The 15,077-nt window shown below is 40.2% G+C and overlaps 1 protein-coding gene across 1 annotated transcript in view; it reads right to left on the bottom strand.

Moving 5' to 3' along the window:
- Nucleotides 1–4,487: 4,487 nt before the first annotated feature.
- LOC133512499 (zinc finger protein 385D-like) overlaps nt 4,488–15,077 on the bottom strand; it is a 31,997-nt gene continuing 21,407 nt past the window's right edge. The window contains exons 12-13 of the mRNA XM_061842207.1: nt 6,475–6,636; nt 4,488–5,401 (exon numbers count right to left, since the gene is read on the bottom strand). Coding sequence (XP_061698191.1) covers nt 6,505–6,636 — 132 coding nt within the window. The 3' untranslated portion in view covers nt 4,488–5,401; nt 6,475–6,504. The remainder of the gene's footprint in view (nt 5,402–6,474; nt 6,637–15,077) is intronic.

Below are 15,077 nucleotides of genomic sequence, written 5' to 3'. Positions count from 1 at the left end.
ATTCAATAGACTACAGTAATCAATTCTAAAAATATTCTATATTGAGAGAAAACTAGACAGACTGGCCATCAAAGTTGTCTGCTAGCAACTTTGTGGCAGTGGTGCCAGTCACAGGTGGCGTACACTCGCTTGGTACAGTTCAGTGTGTGGATGCTAGTTTTAAGATCGAATTCCCCCTGACAAGGTAGGTAAGTAAATAAATAAAGTGGAGTGATATTTAGTGTACTCAGGAGGCTTCTTGTGGACTTCGGTCTTCTGGCTGACATGTTAACCATATGGTCACACATTAGCCACCAGTTCCATTCAGTCCACTTCCATCCGCTTCTGTCCAGTTATCAACAAGTTGATCGTCAAACTTCCCACCATGCCAGCAGTTACTGTTAGTGTCATGAGAACATGCGTACAAACGCTAAGCATTATCAATAGCATCAGGAGTGATGACACAAACGAACTCCAGGTTTTGAATACAAAAATACACGTTGTGGTCGTGTGTGACAATCGTTTGACTGGACACTGAATCACAGGTTCTCAAACTTTTGACAGTTGAGTACCACCTCAAACGATTTAGCTCTCCTGTATGACCAACATGAAAATACAGTAACAGAGCAACCCTAAATACTCATCAAAACATTCGGTTTTATTCCTAAAAATTACATTAGCCACAGTAACGTTATGCACATGTTGAATATTCAGACTACGCTTAAATTCAGGAAAATAATAATAATAATAATAAAATAATAATAATAATAATAAATGACTAATCAATGGGAGCGTTCGCCGTGACATCAAGACTCTGTGGGCAAAAAGCCTACGGAAGTCAATAGCCGACCACTAGTTATCAGGTTTTCCATGCCTATTTCTGTTCATGGAACAAAGTCACGTTGCATTATGGGCTACATACAGATCGTAAATGGAGTCTTGGACTTTTTATGTCATGCCAAAGACACTGACTAAAAGCTTAGCCATGTTACGTGACTGACCATGTTTGCTGTCGGCACTTTAGTTAATAATAGTAAAACACTATAATTATGCGGTTCTGTTCGTAAAGCTGCTCACGCCAAAAATATGAGCTATATTTTGTCACATTTAGCGGCGGTGGGGGGGGGGGGGGGGTTCTCGTGGTCCTTCCTACATCTGAACATGCCCGCAGAATAAGCAGTGCCTTGTTTCCTCCAAATATGACTCTTGGCATTCACGCCAAAGAAATCAACCAGAGATTTTTTTCCTCAGTCTGACAATCCTTCCAGTGACTTATTGCAAACAGACAGGCGTCCATTTGGCTTTTACTAAGAAGTAGCTTCCATGTGGCCACACTGCCACACAGGCAAGCCTCAGAGATGCTTGTCCTTCTGGAACGTTCTTCTCTTTCCAAGAGGACCACTGGAGCTCCGACAGAGTAACTATGGAAATCTTGGTCAACTCCCTTCTTAAGGCCCTTCTCCACCAATTGCTCAGTTTATATGGGCGACCAGTTCTCGGAAGAGTCCTGGCGGTTTGGAACTTCTTCCATTTACGGATGATGATGGGGTCACTCTGCTCACTGTAGCCTTTAAAGTAGCAGACATTTTTCTGTACCTTCCCCCAGATTTGAGCTTCAACACAATCTACAAGCAACTCCTTTGACTTAATACTTGGTTTGTGCTCAGACGTGCAGTGACCTGTTGGAACTTATGTAGACAGTTGTGTCTCTTTCTAAATCATGTCCAATCAACTGAATTTACCACTTGGACTCCAGTTGTACTTTAGGAACCGCTCAAGTATGATCAGTGGAAACTAGAAGCACCTGATCTCAATTTCTCAAACTCCATAGCAAAGCATGTTAAGACTTCTTTTTTAATATTCATAATTTGCATAAATTCCATAATCCCCCCCCAAAAAAACCAACAAATTCACATCATTATGGGGCTATGCTAAAACAAAAATCCATTTTGAATTGAACCTGTAACATAAAATGTGACGTGAATACCTTTTGCATGAGGCTAATATGCCACTACACACAACATATGGAGACATATATTTGGTCATCTAAACATTTTTCATCATCTGAACATTTTTCAAATAATCAAATGAGTAACACCTTGCATTATGAGATGTAAAGGAGACTACGATGAAATGTTTTTTCGAGGCCGAAAATAATTTCTAGGCCGAAATTAAAAGTGGCCTCAGTCAGTTCAACTTGTGACACAACTTCACATTTAAGACAAATCCTTCCTGAGTGGCTCTGCTGTACAGAAGCTCTGGTGTTTAAAGTGCCACTGTCATGAAATGCATGATTTTTAGTATGTTATGAATAAAAAAAAAAAAAACGGCAGCCGACATGGACCCATGCGTTTTTTTCCACCACAAAACATGATTTTGACGTATACCAGTTTTTGTAACTCCCGCCATGAAAATCCTCTCAAGGGATAATTTTTCGAGAAGAAGCAGGAAGTGACGTAGATGGCAAGACCGCCCTCAAGTGGACTCGTTTGTTTCTATTAGTTTTACCTCTGGGAAGGTAGCTCGTTCTTCCTTGGTGTTAGCCAAAATGCCGGATCATTGCATTCCTGGACATTGCTTGAACACTCGGGAGGATGGATTTACCCTTCATAAGTTTGCAAGAGATCCCGTTCGTCATGAAAAATGGATTGCACGGATGCAGAGGACAAGAGCTTCGTGGGTTCCAAATGACAGGTATGTGTGTATAGAGCTACTAAAAAAAACAACTTTTTTTTTTTTTTGGGGAGGCGGAATCCATAAATCAGGGTTGCTAATTGTGTCGATGTGCACATCGGAAGGCTTCCATGCAGCAGCTGCTGAAAGACGGCCTCTGCAGGCCTTGTGGATCGCCACCGGCCACGCCCTTGTTGACAAGGCCAATCCTGCCGCCGGCCTTGTCAGCCAGGGTGGGTCGTTGCCGCGGTGGATCATGTCCGCCGCGGAAGTGGCCGTTTAACACCGCCGCGCAGAGGTGGATAGGGCGGGGAGGCGGTTTGGCCGTGATCGCATATCATCAGAATATGGCTCAAAACAATAAAGTAATATTGCCCCGGTAACTTCACTCAGTTGTGAGATGTTTTCTTCAAAAAGAGCTTCCGTGTCTGAATGGGAATGTCCTACAGTAGGTGCCACAGCGTGTTTTAAATGGCGAATGTCCGGGGTAACATCACAGAGAGTAAATGCAGCCAATATGGCGACCACTTGGATGTCGAATGAGACTTCCGCAACTTTGCGCATGGATGACGCGCTCTCCGCTCGTATCTATTTTTTCGTGTCGACATTGAAGTGAATAATCTTATATGTATTTTTCATTTCAATATCTATTTTAGAATGTTTACAAGGATGACACTAGACCTTTAACTATGCTTGACATCAGCTTGTCCAAAATTGGACACCGCAATAAAAAGTCATGAAAAACAAAGTTTCTAAGACAATATTAAACGGAAGTGAATGGGAATTCTGGTACTCAATACACATCAGCCAAAATCATGTTAAATTGACGTTTTGCAAAAATGTATTACACGTACTGCAAGTTAAGTTGTACTTGTATATTTTAAAATAAACCACCCATCCATTTTCCATGCCACGTATCCTCACTTGGGTCATGGGCACGGTGGAGCCTTTCCCTCCTATTTTAGGGTGAGGTACAACTTCAACGGGTCACAAGCCAATTACAGCGCATTAATAAAGAAACAATCTTCCGTACTCACCTCACTCACACACCTACGACAATTGTAGTTTTCAGTGAACCTACCATAGATGTTTTCGGGATGCAGGAAGAAAACAGATCCTGCAGAAATGTTTTGGTTTATTTTTGGGTGGGTATCCCCCTAATACACTTACAATCGCAGTCAATTTATCTGCAGATTTCTGCTATTTTGTTCGCCCGTCCCGATTCCCAGCAAACAGTAATGTAAAATGTAATCCAGTGCTTCTTTGGCATACTTCCACTAGAGGCTCGAGGGCGCACCCCCTCCGTGAGCAGTCAAGTTATCGTTCCAATGATCCTCGGAGCTTATTTCTCCGGGGCTTTATGTCCCTGCTAGGACCACCCAGGACATACAGTCCCGAGGTGACCGTGGGAGACAACACTCCCACGCTCAAAGACCCTCCATGTTGATGAGAATAAATGGACATCGCTTGCCTTGCCTGGACACAGGTCACTATGAAGGCTTTGGACTACTACTCTACGAAGACTGGACAAAGTGGCTGGAGAGGGGCAAATTTGGGCTCCCCTACCTAAGCTGCTTTTGCTACAACCCAAACCCATATAAGTGGAGGAAAAAATGGGTGGATTGATAGTCAGAGGGAGCTCCTGTACACATTGACAATCACTAATGTAGATGAACTACGACATTGTCAAACATACAATCAAGCAGAGACAAGCAAAACAAATGTGAAAAAAGTATTTACAAATTTTACAACAACTTTAACAACTAATATTGCATTTTTGACATTATTGCATCTTGACGACATCATCACAAGTGGAGGAGCTTCTTTTGCTGGTTGCATCATTATCAAGACTGCATATAGAAACATTACTTTTAAGGAAATTGTGGGGGTGGGTGGGAGGTTGGGAGGAGTCACGAACACAAGAGAGCTAGCCATTTTCAATACTTAAGTTTTACTGATCATTTTTTTTTAAATAACACTACGTGGAGACTAAGCAATAACCTCGATTTGTTTAAAAAAAAAAAAAAAAAAAAAAAAAAAGGAAATACAGTGGAGTTCCACTATTCACAGCGAGTACAGATTGGGCCTGACCGTGATGGGTGAAAATCTACAAATAACTGCCGCCCAATATAATGGCAATGAGATTTTTTTTCCAACCCAAGCAATTTTTAATAACTGAGAATATACCTATTGGCAATAAGCGGTTTCCATAAAAATCAGTTGGAAAAACAAAAATAAATAAAAAGGAACTAAAACAAGGAGGAACCACGAACATGCATAGATCCACTGTAACCAAATTTGGACAGGTTTCAGCCCAGCTATTCAGGGTGACGTAATTAATTAAATTTATTAAATGTCAATCACAAAACATTCAACCAATCAATCCATAACAATGCTAATGCTAACTTCTACATATCTGGTCCACACAGTGAGAAGATAAAATTGTTTTAAAACCAAAAAACAAAACAAATCAATTGTTTTCATCAAACTGTCACTGCCAGCCAAAAAAAAAAAAGCACACCATTGTATTAGTGAAAATTCTTGTGGCTAGTGTTTGTGTGAGTTAACAATGCTAAAATTAGCGGCCAGCGCTTGCATGGGTCAATTTGTTAAGTCCAGGGGGAGCTGGAAGTAGTCCGAGGTGCTTCAGCAAGTTTTGTTCTTGAAGTCCCGCACGATAATTGGACGACAGTTGGATGACATTACACCATGGACGACGAGTCAGGCAGAAGAGGAAGAACCTCCAAACCTGCATGATCATCGAGACCAGTTGATCACTAAGGTTAGCATTAAAAAAGACAAATTGCTAATACAGTATAACCTTGGTTCTCGACCACAATCTGTTCCAGAAGGCGGTTCAAGAAGTGATTCCTTCGAAATCCGAATTGATATTTTCCATTACAATAAATGGAAAAAGAAATAATGCATTCCAAGCCTAAAAAATTGGCTTTTTAAAGCATGTTTTAAAATCTTTTTCTGATGATAAACTGCATTGTAGAAATACATGTTTAGTTTAAATACTTTACATAATGAAATAATTTCAGAAATGTATTTATTTTTTGCTTAAAATGTATGCTTTAGTAGTAGAGTAGGCTAGGCTAGGAGTGCATTGCCATATCTGTAGCAACTCAGTCCCCAGTCTTGTAAACTCTTTCTTATTAACTAAAGTGCAGAATAACTTTAAACAAGCAATAATGATGGGGTGGGGCAAAGAAAATTGCTTTTTATATTTACAAAAATTAACAAACATTAATTTGTAACTCGAGTTAATGAAATCTTTGAAAGAAACAAAAATGCAAAAATGCTCATGAAACAGAGGATTATTAAAGTTCGCAAGAAAAAAAATCAATGCAAAAACTATCAAATCTCTTTGGTAGGAGTGACTCGCCCCCTGGAAGTGCTTTTCTTTTCCCAAAGAACTTTTCTAATGTCACTTTGTTGAAGCCCTGATTAGGGGTTAATAGTCCTTAATAGGAAGAATAAACAGTCAGTAAATATTGCTACCGGGACACGTCTGTGTACAGAGGCTGCGTTACACACAGTAACAAAGCGCGTTGTAGTTCAGCTGGTCGGGCTGCGTTATGTTATTTCCGTTTTTTTTCCCGGGTGCGTTCGAGTACTGGATTTTCATTCGAAAACAGAAGCAAAAAAAAAAAAAAAAAAAAAAAAATCTCAAACCTTTCGTTCAAAAAACAATTTTATTCGAGAACGGGGACGTTCAAGAACCGAGGATTCACTGTATAAGCGTAACAAACACTAGCTGCTAATGTTAGCATCATTAGCTCACGATTCCCTAATCCGAGTCAAGAACATTGCAGATACCTGTTGTTCTTTTTAGGAGGATTTCTTGCTTTAGTAGGGCGAAAAAAGGATGGAGGAGCCCTGGCTCGCTCTGATTGGTCCAGGCGCAGGATGGAGGAAGGAAGATGAGGACCAATCAGAGGATGGGACAATGGAGGAGGACAGTGGAGGCCTGGTCATCTCCTGACAGAAGAGGAAATGTTGCAAGAATGGCAGAGAACAATTGCAATTTGTTATTCCTTTAACAGTAACTGATAGCATTAAAAACTAGTTTTCTAATCTTATGTAAAAGTATTGGCCCCCTTCTTAAATTCTTTGAGTTTCCCCACCCATTAAGATAATCAAACAAATATTCATAAAAAATAACCCAAGTGAACTTAAAATGCTGTTTTAAATGATTTAATTCATGAAGGAAATTTAAAAAAAAAGGCCCCCCCCGACACCTAATAAAATGTTCACGCCTTATTCACAGGGGTTACGTTCCTGATACCCCTCCGAATAATGAAAATCCGTAAATGAATGCAGTATTAATATAGTTATGTAGGATATGTACCATATTTTGCAACCATAAGATGTACCTAAAAGTCTTCAATTCTGTCTAATGCAGTGCCTCGTCTATTTCAAAGAGAATATAAGACTTCTATGATTGTGAAAATATGGTGCATTAAAAAAAACCACAAAACTCGGGGGGAGCAAAATCCGCGAATAAGCAGGGCTGCGAACAGTGAACTACGAATGAGCAAGGGCACACTGTAGCTGGTTGCTAACCAGGAACCACAGACGCCAACCGATTTCTAACTGGCAATGAGTCTTTCACATCTCTGTGGAGATATTTTGGCCAAAATTTTCTTGCAGAACTGTTTTAATTCAGCAAAATTGGAGGGATTGTAAGCATGAATGGCCATTTTAAGTTGTTACTGCATATCAATTTGATTCAAGTCTGCATTTTGACTAGGCCACTCCAAAACCTTCAATTTGTTGCTTTCAGGCATTCAAATGTGGGATTGCTGGTCTGTTTTGGATCATTATCCTACTGCAGAACACAAATCTGCTTATGCTTGAGGTCACACATTGATGGCTGAACATTCTCCTTCAGGATTTTCATATAAAGAGAAAAATTCCTGGTTCCATAAATTACTGTAAGATGTCCAGGTCTGAAGGACACAGAAACCCTAGACCATCTTACTGCCACTACCATGTTTGATTGTTGGTATGAGATTTTTCTACATTTACACCAGATGTAACGAGACATGTGTCTTCCAAAAACCTCAACTTTCATCTTGTCCGTCCATTTAACATTCTCCCATAAGCCTAGGTAATAATTCAAATGTTTTATGCCAAAAGAAACATGAACCTTTATTCACTTATTGGTCATCAGGGGTTTTTGCCTTGAAACGCTGCCATTGAGCAATTTTTTCCCAATCACTTCCTTATTGTTGTGTCATGAACACAACGCAAGGCAGGCCTACACTTCTTTTGAAGTTTTCCCGAGTTCCTGTGTGGCCTCCTGAATATGCAATTGCTGTTTTCTTGGGGTAGACTTTGTCGGCTGTCCACTCCTGGGATAGTTCAACACTGTTCCATGTTTTCTCCATGTGGGGAAAATGGATCTCTCAATAGGCCAAAGAAATCGTCAAGCATTAGAAATTGCTTTTGTTTCCAGACTGATAGATGTCAATTACTTTACTTTTAAAATTCTCTAGAATTTCTTACAAGTCTTTATTTTTGTGTGTGCGCGCGGGGGTGAGTGGGTGGCGGGGTGGTGGGGATTGGTGTAAACTTATGTCTGATTTAATTTTGTAAAGACAGATTCTGTTTAAGTGATTTCTTGAATGAAAAGACCTGGAGGTAATAAGGCTTGGGTATGATCAGTGGAAATTAACCAGAAGTTTTGACAAGTCACAATTAATTAATGATTTAACAAGGCAAGAAATTAGTTTTTCCACATTGGGCCGTGTAATTGTAGGTCTTTTTTTCCTTAAATAAAATAATTTAAAAAACAATATCTTAAACTCACTTGGGTGACAATTCTTTTACATCCAGTACGTTCAGTCTTTCTGTGAACTTAATATTGGAATGTCAAATCACTAAATCAACATTCACCCATTTTACTTCCTTGCTTTTCGTACAGTGCAGATGTCTTTTTTCCTTACTCTGCTTGATTTGCCTCTGTTGCCATTGCTGATAAGCTTGTTTTCGTCTTTTAAAAAATAAAAATAAAAAACCTATCATCTTGAAGTCTATGTGAATGTAATTGGACAGTCAGGGAATGCAACCACTCTAGTGATGTCTCAAAATGGTGAGCAGAAGTGTGCTAACAGACAGCCACTTAGCTCAACAACGACGAGAGATGTGGACTGTGGAAACAATAACGGATCCTCCAGGAGTTCTCCGTGGAATTTACTGGGAGCAAAGCCCAAATATACGGGACATCTAAAAAAGGAGGACACAACAAAACCAGCAGATTGCTGTGGAAACCGGCTGGCCTGTGTTGCGAGGTGCCTCAACACCGTGTGAGCAGCCATGAACGGTCGTTAAAGCGAACAGCAAGAAAAAAAGAACATGAGTCAATGCAAAACATTGACATCAGAGTTACAAATAGATTTGAGCCACTTTTACAAGACACTGGCAAAGAATACTCATCCTCCACTACCACTGAAAGGAATAAAATTAAATCCCAAGAAAAAATTGGGACCCCAAACATTAATAGTTGGTGATGGAGCCATCAAGGATGTGAAATATATTTGCAGTGAGAACACCACCAAAGTAGTGTGTTTTACCTATGACACGGTGTCTGATATGTCTCAAAAAATCGTGGAGATCACAGCATCCAACTTTGAAATCTGTCATTACACACACGGGCCCTGGAAGTTCTCAAGCAGCAATCAAAGGTACTGAAGTGCGATTTTATTGATCTCCTAACAAAAGTGCAATGTTTGGATGCTGTGGTTCTTATAAGCGGAACTTTTCCACTTGTACGATTTCAACATGAACGTTTCTCGAGGCTCCGTCAATTGAATAAGTGGTTAAGTGAACTGTGGACTGTAATATCCGTGAGATTCATTGACAATTTCTGCATTTTTTGGAAGCAGACGGTTTCTGTCTAAATAGACAAGGCGTTAAGTTATTGGCTGCCAACATTTTTTACTGTGCACGTCATTCACCGCCCCAAAAAGAAAATGTTTACAAAAATCAAGGACAAAAGAATGCAGTTGTCCCCAAATAATCGGAGGATCAAGAAAAGGCGAGACAAGGTGCAGACAGACTCATTGGAGTCATCCAAACAATTGGAAGAGCAGATGACAAATGGAATGAGCCAGCACTTAAAATCTCCCACACCTCTTCCTGGCATATTGCAGAAAGACGCTTTGATACAGCAAGCGTGATTGGTTCCAGGCGGGATATTGACCAATGAGAGGAGAGCAAGAGTGGCTATATCCCGTGAGCTAATTGGCTGTGCATCATCAAAGTCTCAACCAGCAACTTCCCTTGTTCCAACTCAATTCCTTGTTGACTGTCTCGCATATTAACTGTATCTTAGTGTTGTGTTCGCGATTAACTTTTGATTATGTAGATACAATACCACCGGAGCGTTGTGCCCCTGCAAAATCTTCCTCCGTAGTACCTAAGAGGTGGTACCTCGGTGTGCTAAGAGAAATGTGAAAACGGAAGCTGCATTGTTTTGGCCCCCTAAGGATGAGGCTTTTTGGCCAGCAAAGGCTGGTTCAAAAAACTTAAAAAAAGATACGGCCTCAAAACCGTGCCTCTCTATGTGCTGCTCGCCATTACATGGAGGAAGAATTTCCTAGCGGGTCCAATCTTTTAACATGAATTTTTGGAAGAAAATGATCATCATGTGCAATGCTCCAGTTGAGTGAAAACGCCTCTACGAACGAGCCTCTACGAACGAGCCTCTCCTAACGAGCCTCTACTAACGAGCCTCTCCTTCACCACCTAAACAAGCCTCTTTGCCTCTCTCAGAAGGCAGCATTGATGAATGTGTGTGCGCGCGCGCGTCTACGCACGTGTGAGCATGTGTTCGAGTAAGACAGACTGTGCAGGCGTCTGGAGCAGCGACAGTGAAAAAGGATATACCGTATTTTCCGCATTATAAGGCGCACCTTCAATGAATGACCTATTCTCAAACTTTTTTCTTATATGAGGCGCACCGTATTATAAGGCGCATAGAATAGACGCTATAGTCGAGGCTGGGGTTACGTTATGGATTAATTAGATGGACTAAATGGCACTAAAGCCTCAACACTGAGCCGTATATAAGGCGCACTGGATTATAAGGCGCACCGTCGGCTTTTGAGAAAATTAAAGGCTTTTAGGTGCGCCTTATAGTGCGGAAAATATGGTGAAAAAAACGCACAGTGCGAGCAGTTACGAATGTGTACAGTGAAAGTTTACCGACGACAGCTGGGGAGTAGTGTTTAAGAAAGGACACGTTGATGCTGAGTGTTTAAAGGAATCAATAAAGCCTTCCGAGCAGCAAAGTATAAATACTGTTTACATATATTAATCATTCTGGTACCCACATACAAAAAAATTCCTAGGGTCATGGATGGACCCTACTTTGCGTTTTTTCACATTTCACGGTGGGTTATGGTCCCCATTAACTGCGTAAAACAAAGGATTCCTGTATCGTGAAATTTTGAGCAAAAACCTCCTTCCATCAGAAAGGGCATTGAGGATGATATGTGGCTGTTTTTTTTTTTGAGCATGACAATGAAACAGAACACAGCCCCCAGGCAACAAAGGAGTGGCTTCTTAAGGAACATTTCAAGGTCCTGGAGTGACTTAGCGAGTGTCCAGAGCTCAACCCCATAGAAAACAGACATTCCCAAAACATTACTGCTTGAGAAGAGATGCATGGAGGAATGGGCCGTAATACCAGCAATGTGTGAAAGCCGCGTGAAGACTTCCAGAAAATGTTTGACCTCTGTCTTTGCTAACAAAGGGTATATTAAAAATAAAAAGTATGCTTGCTAATAAATTCTTCAAAAAAATCTGACAGCAATTTCCAGGATTTTTTTTTTAGTCCCACCTCATTTTGTCTCTCATTGGTGAGGTATACCTATGATGAAATTTACCGGCTTCATCTTAATAAGTGAGTGATCTAGCACAATTGGTGGGTGACTACTTTTTTTTTTTAACAGTGCCATAGAGTAACAAAGGTCAAGATTAAGTGGTCTTTTGCATTTTTGAAAAAAGACATTGGTATGGCATTTCAAGTCAAGACAAGGTTCTGTATTATGAACTATTAGCAATTATTACATTTTTTCCAAACCAAAACAACTCGAGAATCCTATTGCACCCCTACTGAATCGAATCACATCAAATTGTGCTGCCAATTAAGATATCGTTTTATAATAAAATCGCTACCTGTTTTTCGAGATATGTAGCAAGTAGGCTTCCTGCCAGATACCCAATTTTAGTTGCGGCTCCTCTTTTGTTTTGATGGTAACTCTTTGTCATGTTTGGAAATGTTGCTGTACATCGTGAATATTGCACTACAGTTTGATTAGAAGAAAATCATGAATCAAAATCACAATACCCCTCTGAAATTTATTTATTTATTTTTTTTAAAACAAAAATCCTTAAGCTCTAGTGCACCTACTGGAAATCTTGCTCGCAATCGTTCAGCTTTAAACGATGTATTGCAAGACTTGCTTGTAAGTACAGGACAGCATGGAAGAAACAAGTACACAACTACGACAATTGGGTTTCTAACATGAACAAGGGAGTGAAGTGTCTTCGAAAGGATAAAGAGAAACTTCTAAACCAAGTTGAAAAGTCATTGCTTGCTTGGATAAATAAAATAATCTCGTGAGTGATAGCAATTACAGGAGTTATTTCCGAGAAGGCGAGACACTTGCATGCTGAGGTCAAGAATATCAAGAGCTGCAAAGCCAAGAAATCAAGGTCAAGTGGATTTCCTTTTTATTCTTCAAAACTGTAGCACCATGGTTGTTAAAAGCTAGGCGTTTTGTGATTTCTGACTAGCTGTGTATGAATGCAACAGTAGGACTCAATACAAATTTGAATGACGACAGTTTTGCTTGTTGTTATTAACTTGGTTAACAGAGATTGTTCGTCCCTCGTCATGTTTGATATACAGTACAGTATAGCCTTGTATTGTGTTAAAGTGTACATACCTTTACTAAAATAGGGTTGTCGAGGCTGGAACTAATTAAAGTACTTGACATTATTTCTTATTCGAAAATTATGTTACAGTAAGTATTCAGACACCGTTGAATTGTTCAGTCATATTGCAGGAATTTGTTAAAATTGTTTAAGTTCCTTTTTTTTTAAATTATGCATTCACAGCACCCCAGATGGTAAGTAAAAAAAAAAGGCACGTTTGCGGATGTATTAAAAAAAGAAAATAATTCCTCGTCAGAGTTCAGACCTGTTGCTCAGTATTGAGTAGAAGCATCTTTTTGAGGTCATTATGCCATGACTCTTTTTGGGACTGGTGCAACAAGTTTAACACACCTGGATTTATGTTGAGGGCATCTTCTGCAGACTGGTTAGCTCAGTAGGCACACTGCAATGGGTCCAGCAGCGGACAAGGCGTTCAAAGGACTTCATGACCACAGATGTCAAGACAACAGGCCTGTCGTCATTAAGACCTGAGACTGCTGCTTTTTTGAGGATGGTGGAGCATTTCAAGCAGTTGGTATTTCACGCAGTTCTAGAGACATGTTGAAGATCTTTGTGAAGACAAGAGAAAGTTGGTCTGCACAGACTTTGAGGTAGGATGGGGACATAAGGTCTCGGCCTGGTGCTTTTCTTATTTGAAGAGCTCCCAACGTCCCGTTTATGGGTGTTAAACGGTGGAGTTGAAAATGTTGAAGTGCACGGTGGTGTGACTTGGTGGGTGTGTAGAGTGAAAGTTCGCTTTTCAAAACTGCAGTACAAGTTGTAACTCCAGTCTGTTCAGTCAAAGCAGCTTTGAAGTTCTTATTTTGCTTCGTTGGACCACTTTTTAACTGACTTTACCAAAGGCTTTGCACACTTAAGTACTTGCCTGTATGTATGTATTAGGTAGATTAAGCAGTGATCAGAGGAGCCGAGGGGAGCGGGGGGAATAGTTGATATGTGTGTTTAATTGAAGTATAGCAGTGGTCCAGAGTGTTATTTTTCCTCGTCTGACATTTTATGTACCGTTTATATTTAGGGAGTTCATGGTTAAGATTAGCTGTGTTAAAATCTAAGATAATTAAAGGTGATTCTGGGTGTTTTTTTCTAAATCTTGTTTACCTGATTGGCAAACAGTAGCAGTGCTGCGTTCATGCTAGGTTGGGGCGGAATGTAAACAATGTTTTCCTGTTGCTAGCAGCTACCGTTTTTAAACGTACAACAAAAACGTGTTTCAATATAATGGTTATAACAATGGCCGTTCCTTATAATGCCGAAAGCTGAGTGGGGTTTGGGCATGCACAGATGCCTCCAATGTGTAGAAGAAGAGGACTTTACCTTCAGCGAACGTATAAGAAGAATCTACCTCAACCGCACGTAGAAGAAGAATTTACCTTGTGTCGGAGAAGCTAGCAAAACGCTCAGAGCAAAACCCAGTACAACACAAACCAAAGCAAAATATATATTTATAATTGAATTAATTTAAAATCTTTCACATAAAAACGCCTGCATGCCAAGGTCAACTTTTTCTATCTGCCTGGGAATCTTAAAAGGGTGGAGCAGTGTGAAAGAATTACCTATCAGCAGCAGATTTCGAATGGCTTGAGAGCTACGTGAGAAGAGCAGCACAAATTCAGCGGTAACTCGAGATGAAAATGACATTGAGAGCAACAGAGATGAAAATGGTGAGTCACGGAGACTTCTTGAACTCTGAAACTGAAGACAACTTTCGTGCTTTGAGTGAACAGGAGGAGGGGGAATAAAAACAACTTTTCTGTTATCTTATAGCTGTTTTACTGCTGTGTTACCGTCACTGTTTGGAAACATCTCAATAAACATTTTTCAAAGTATTTCTGTGTGAATATCTAATTTTACAACATACCAATACATATACATCTGCGAAGTATGGCCTGACGCGGCTAGTGTATGGTGAGGGAGGGGGCTACACAGTGTCCATGACTTATTAACTGTAGCACTCGATCATCTGGAAAATACTGTAGTAATCTATTTTATTTTAAACACTCAACGCTCAATGTCAACTTTTCATTTCTTTGGCCCATTCATGTTTGAAGAAGGGTTCACAGCAGTGGCAGAGTAAAAACAGAACAGCGAAAGTCAAGTCAATGTATCATAGTACCTACTGCGCAACCTGGTGGAACTACTGGGCACTACACTACAACTAGGTGGAAACACTCGGGATTACAGGACAAAACCAAATGGTGTCATGATTTTAATATAATTTGGGAGATTCTGTGCCAATCTTTGGTGGCCTGGATTGAAATGATCAACATGCTGGATGTAGCCACAAACAGCTCTGATCGTCCCAATGTCTTACATTTAAGGATTATACCTACTGTGCTTTGAGGAACCTTAAGTGGATCAGAAATTATTTTTTGTCAGATCTTTTAGAGGCAGATTCTTTCTCCTTCTGATCTTTTCAAGGCAGTTCTCATTTGCTTTGATGTGCAGTGTGAGCT

The sequence above is a fragment of the Syngnathoides biaculeatus genome, chromosome 14, assembly GCF_019802595.1.
Source record: "Syngnathoides biaculeatus isolate LvHL_M chromosome 14, ASM1980259v1, whole genome shotgun sequence".
Lineage (NCBI taxonomy): Eukaryota > Metazoa > Chordata > Actinopteri > Syngnathiformes > Syngnathidae > Syngnathoides > Syngnathoides biaculeatus.
Note: the sequence above shows the minus strand (reverse complement) of the source record. Positions and strands in the feature narration are given on the sequence as shown.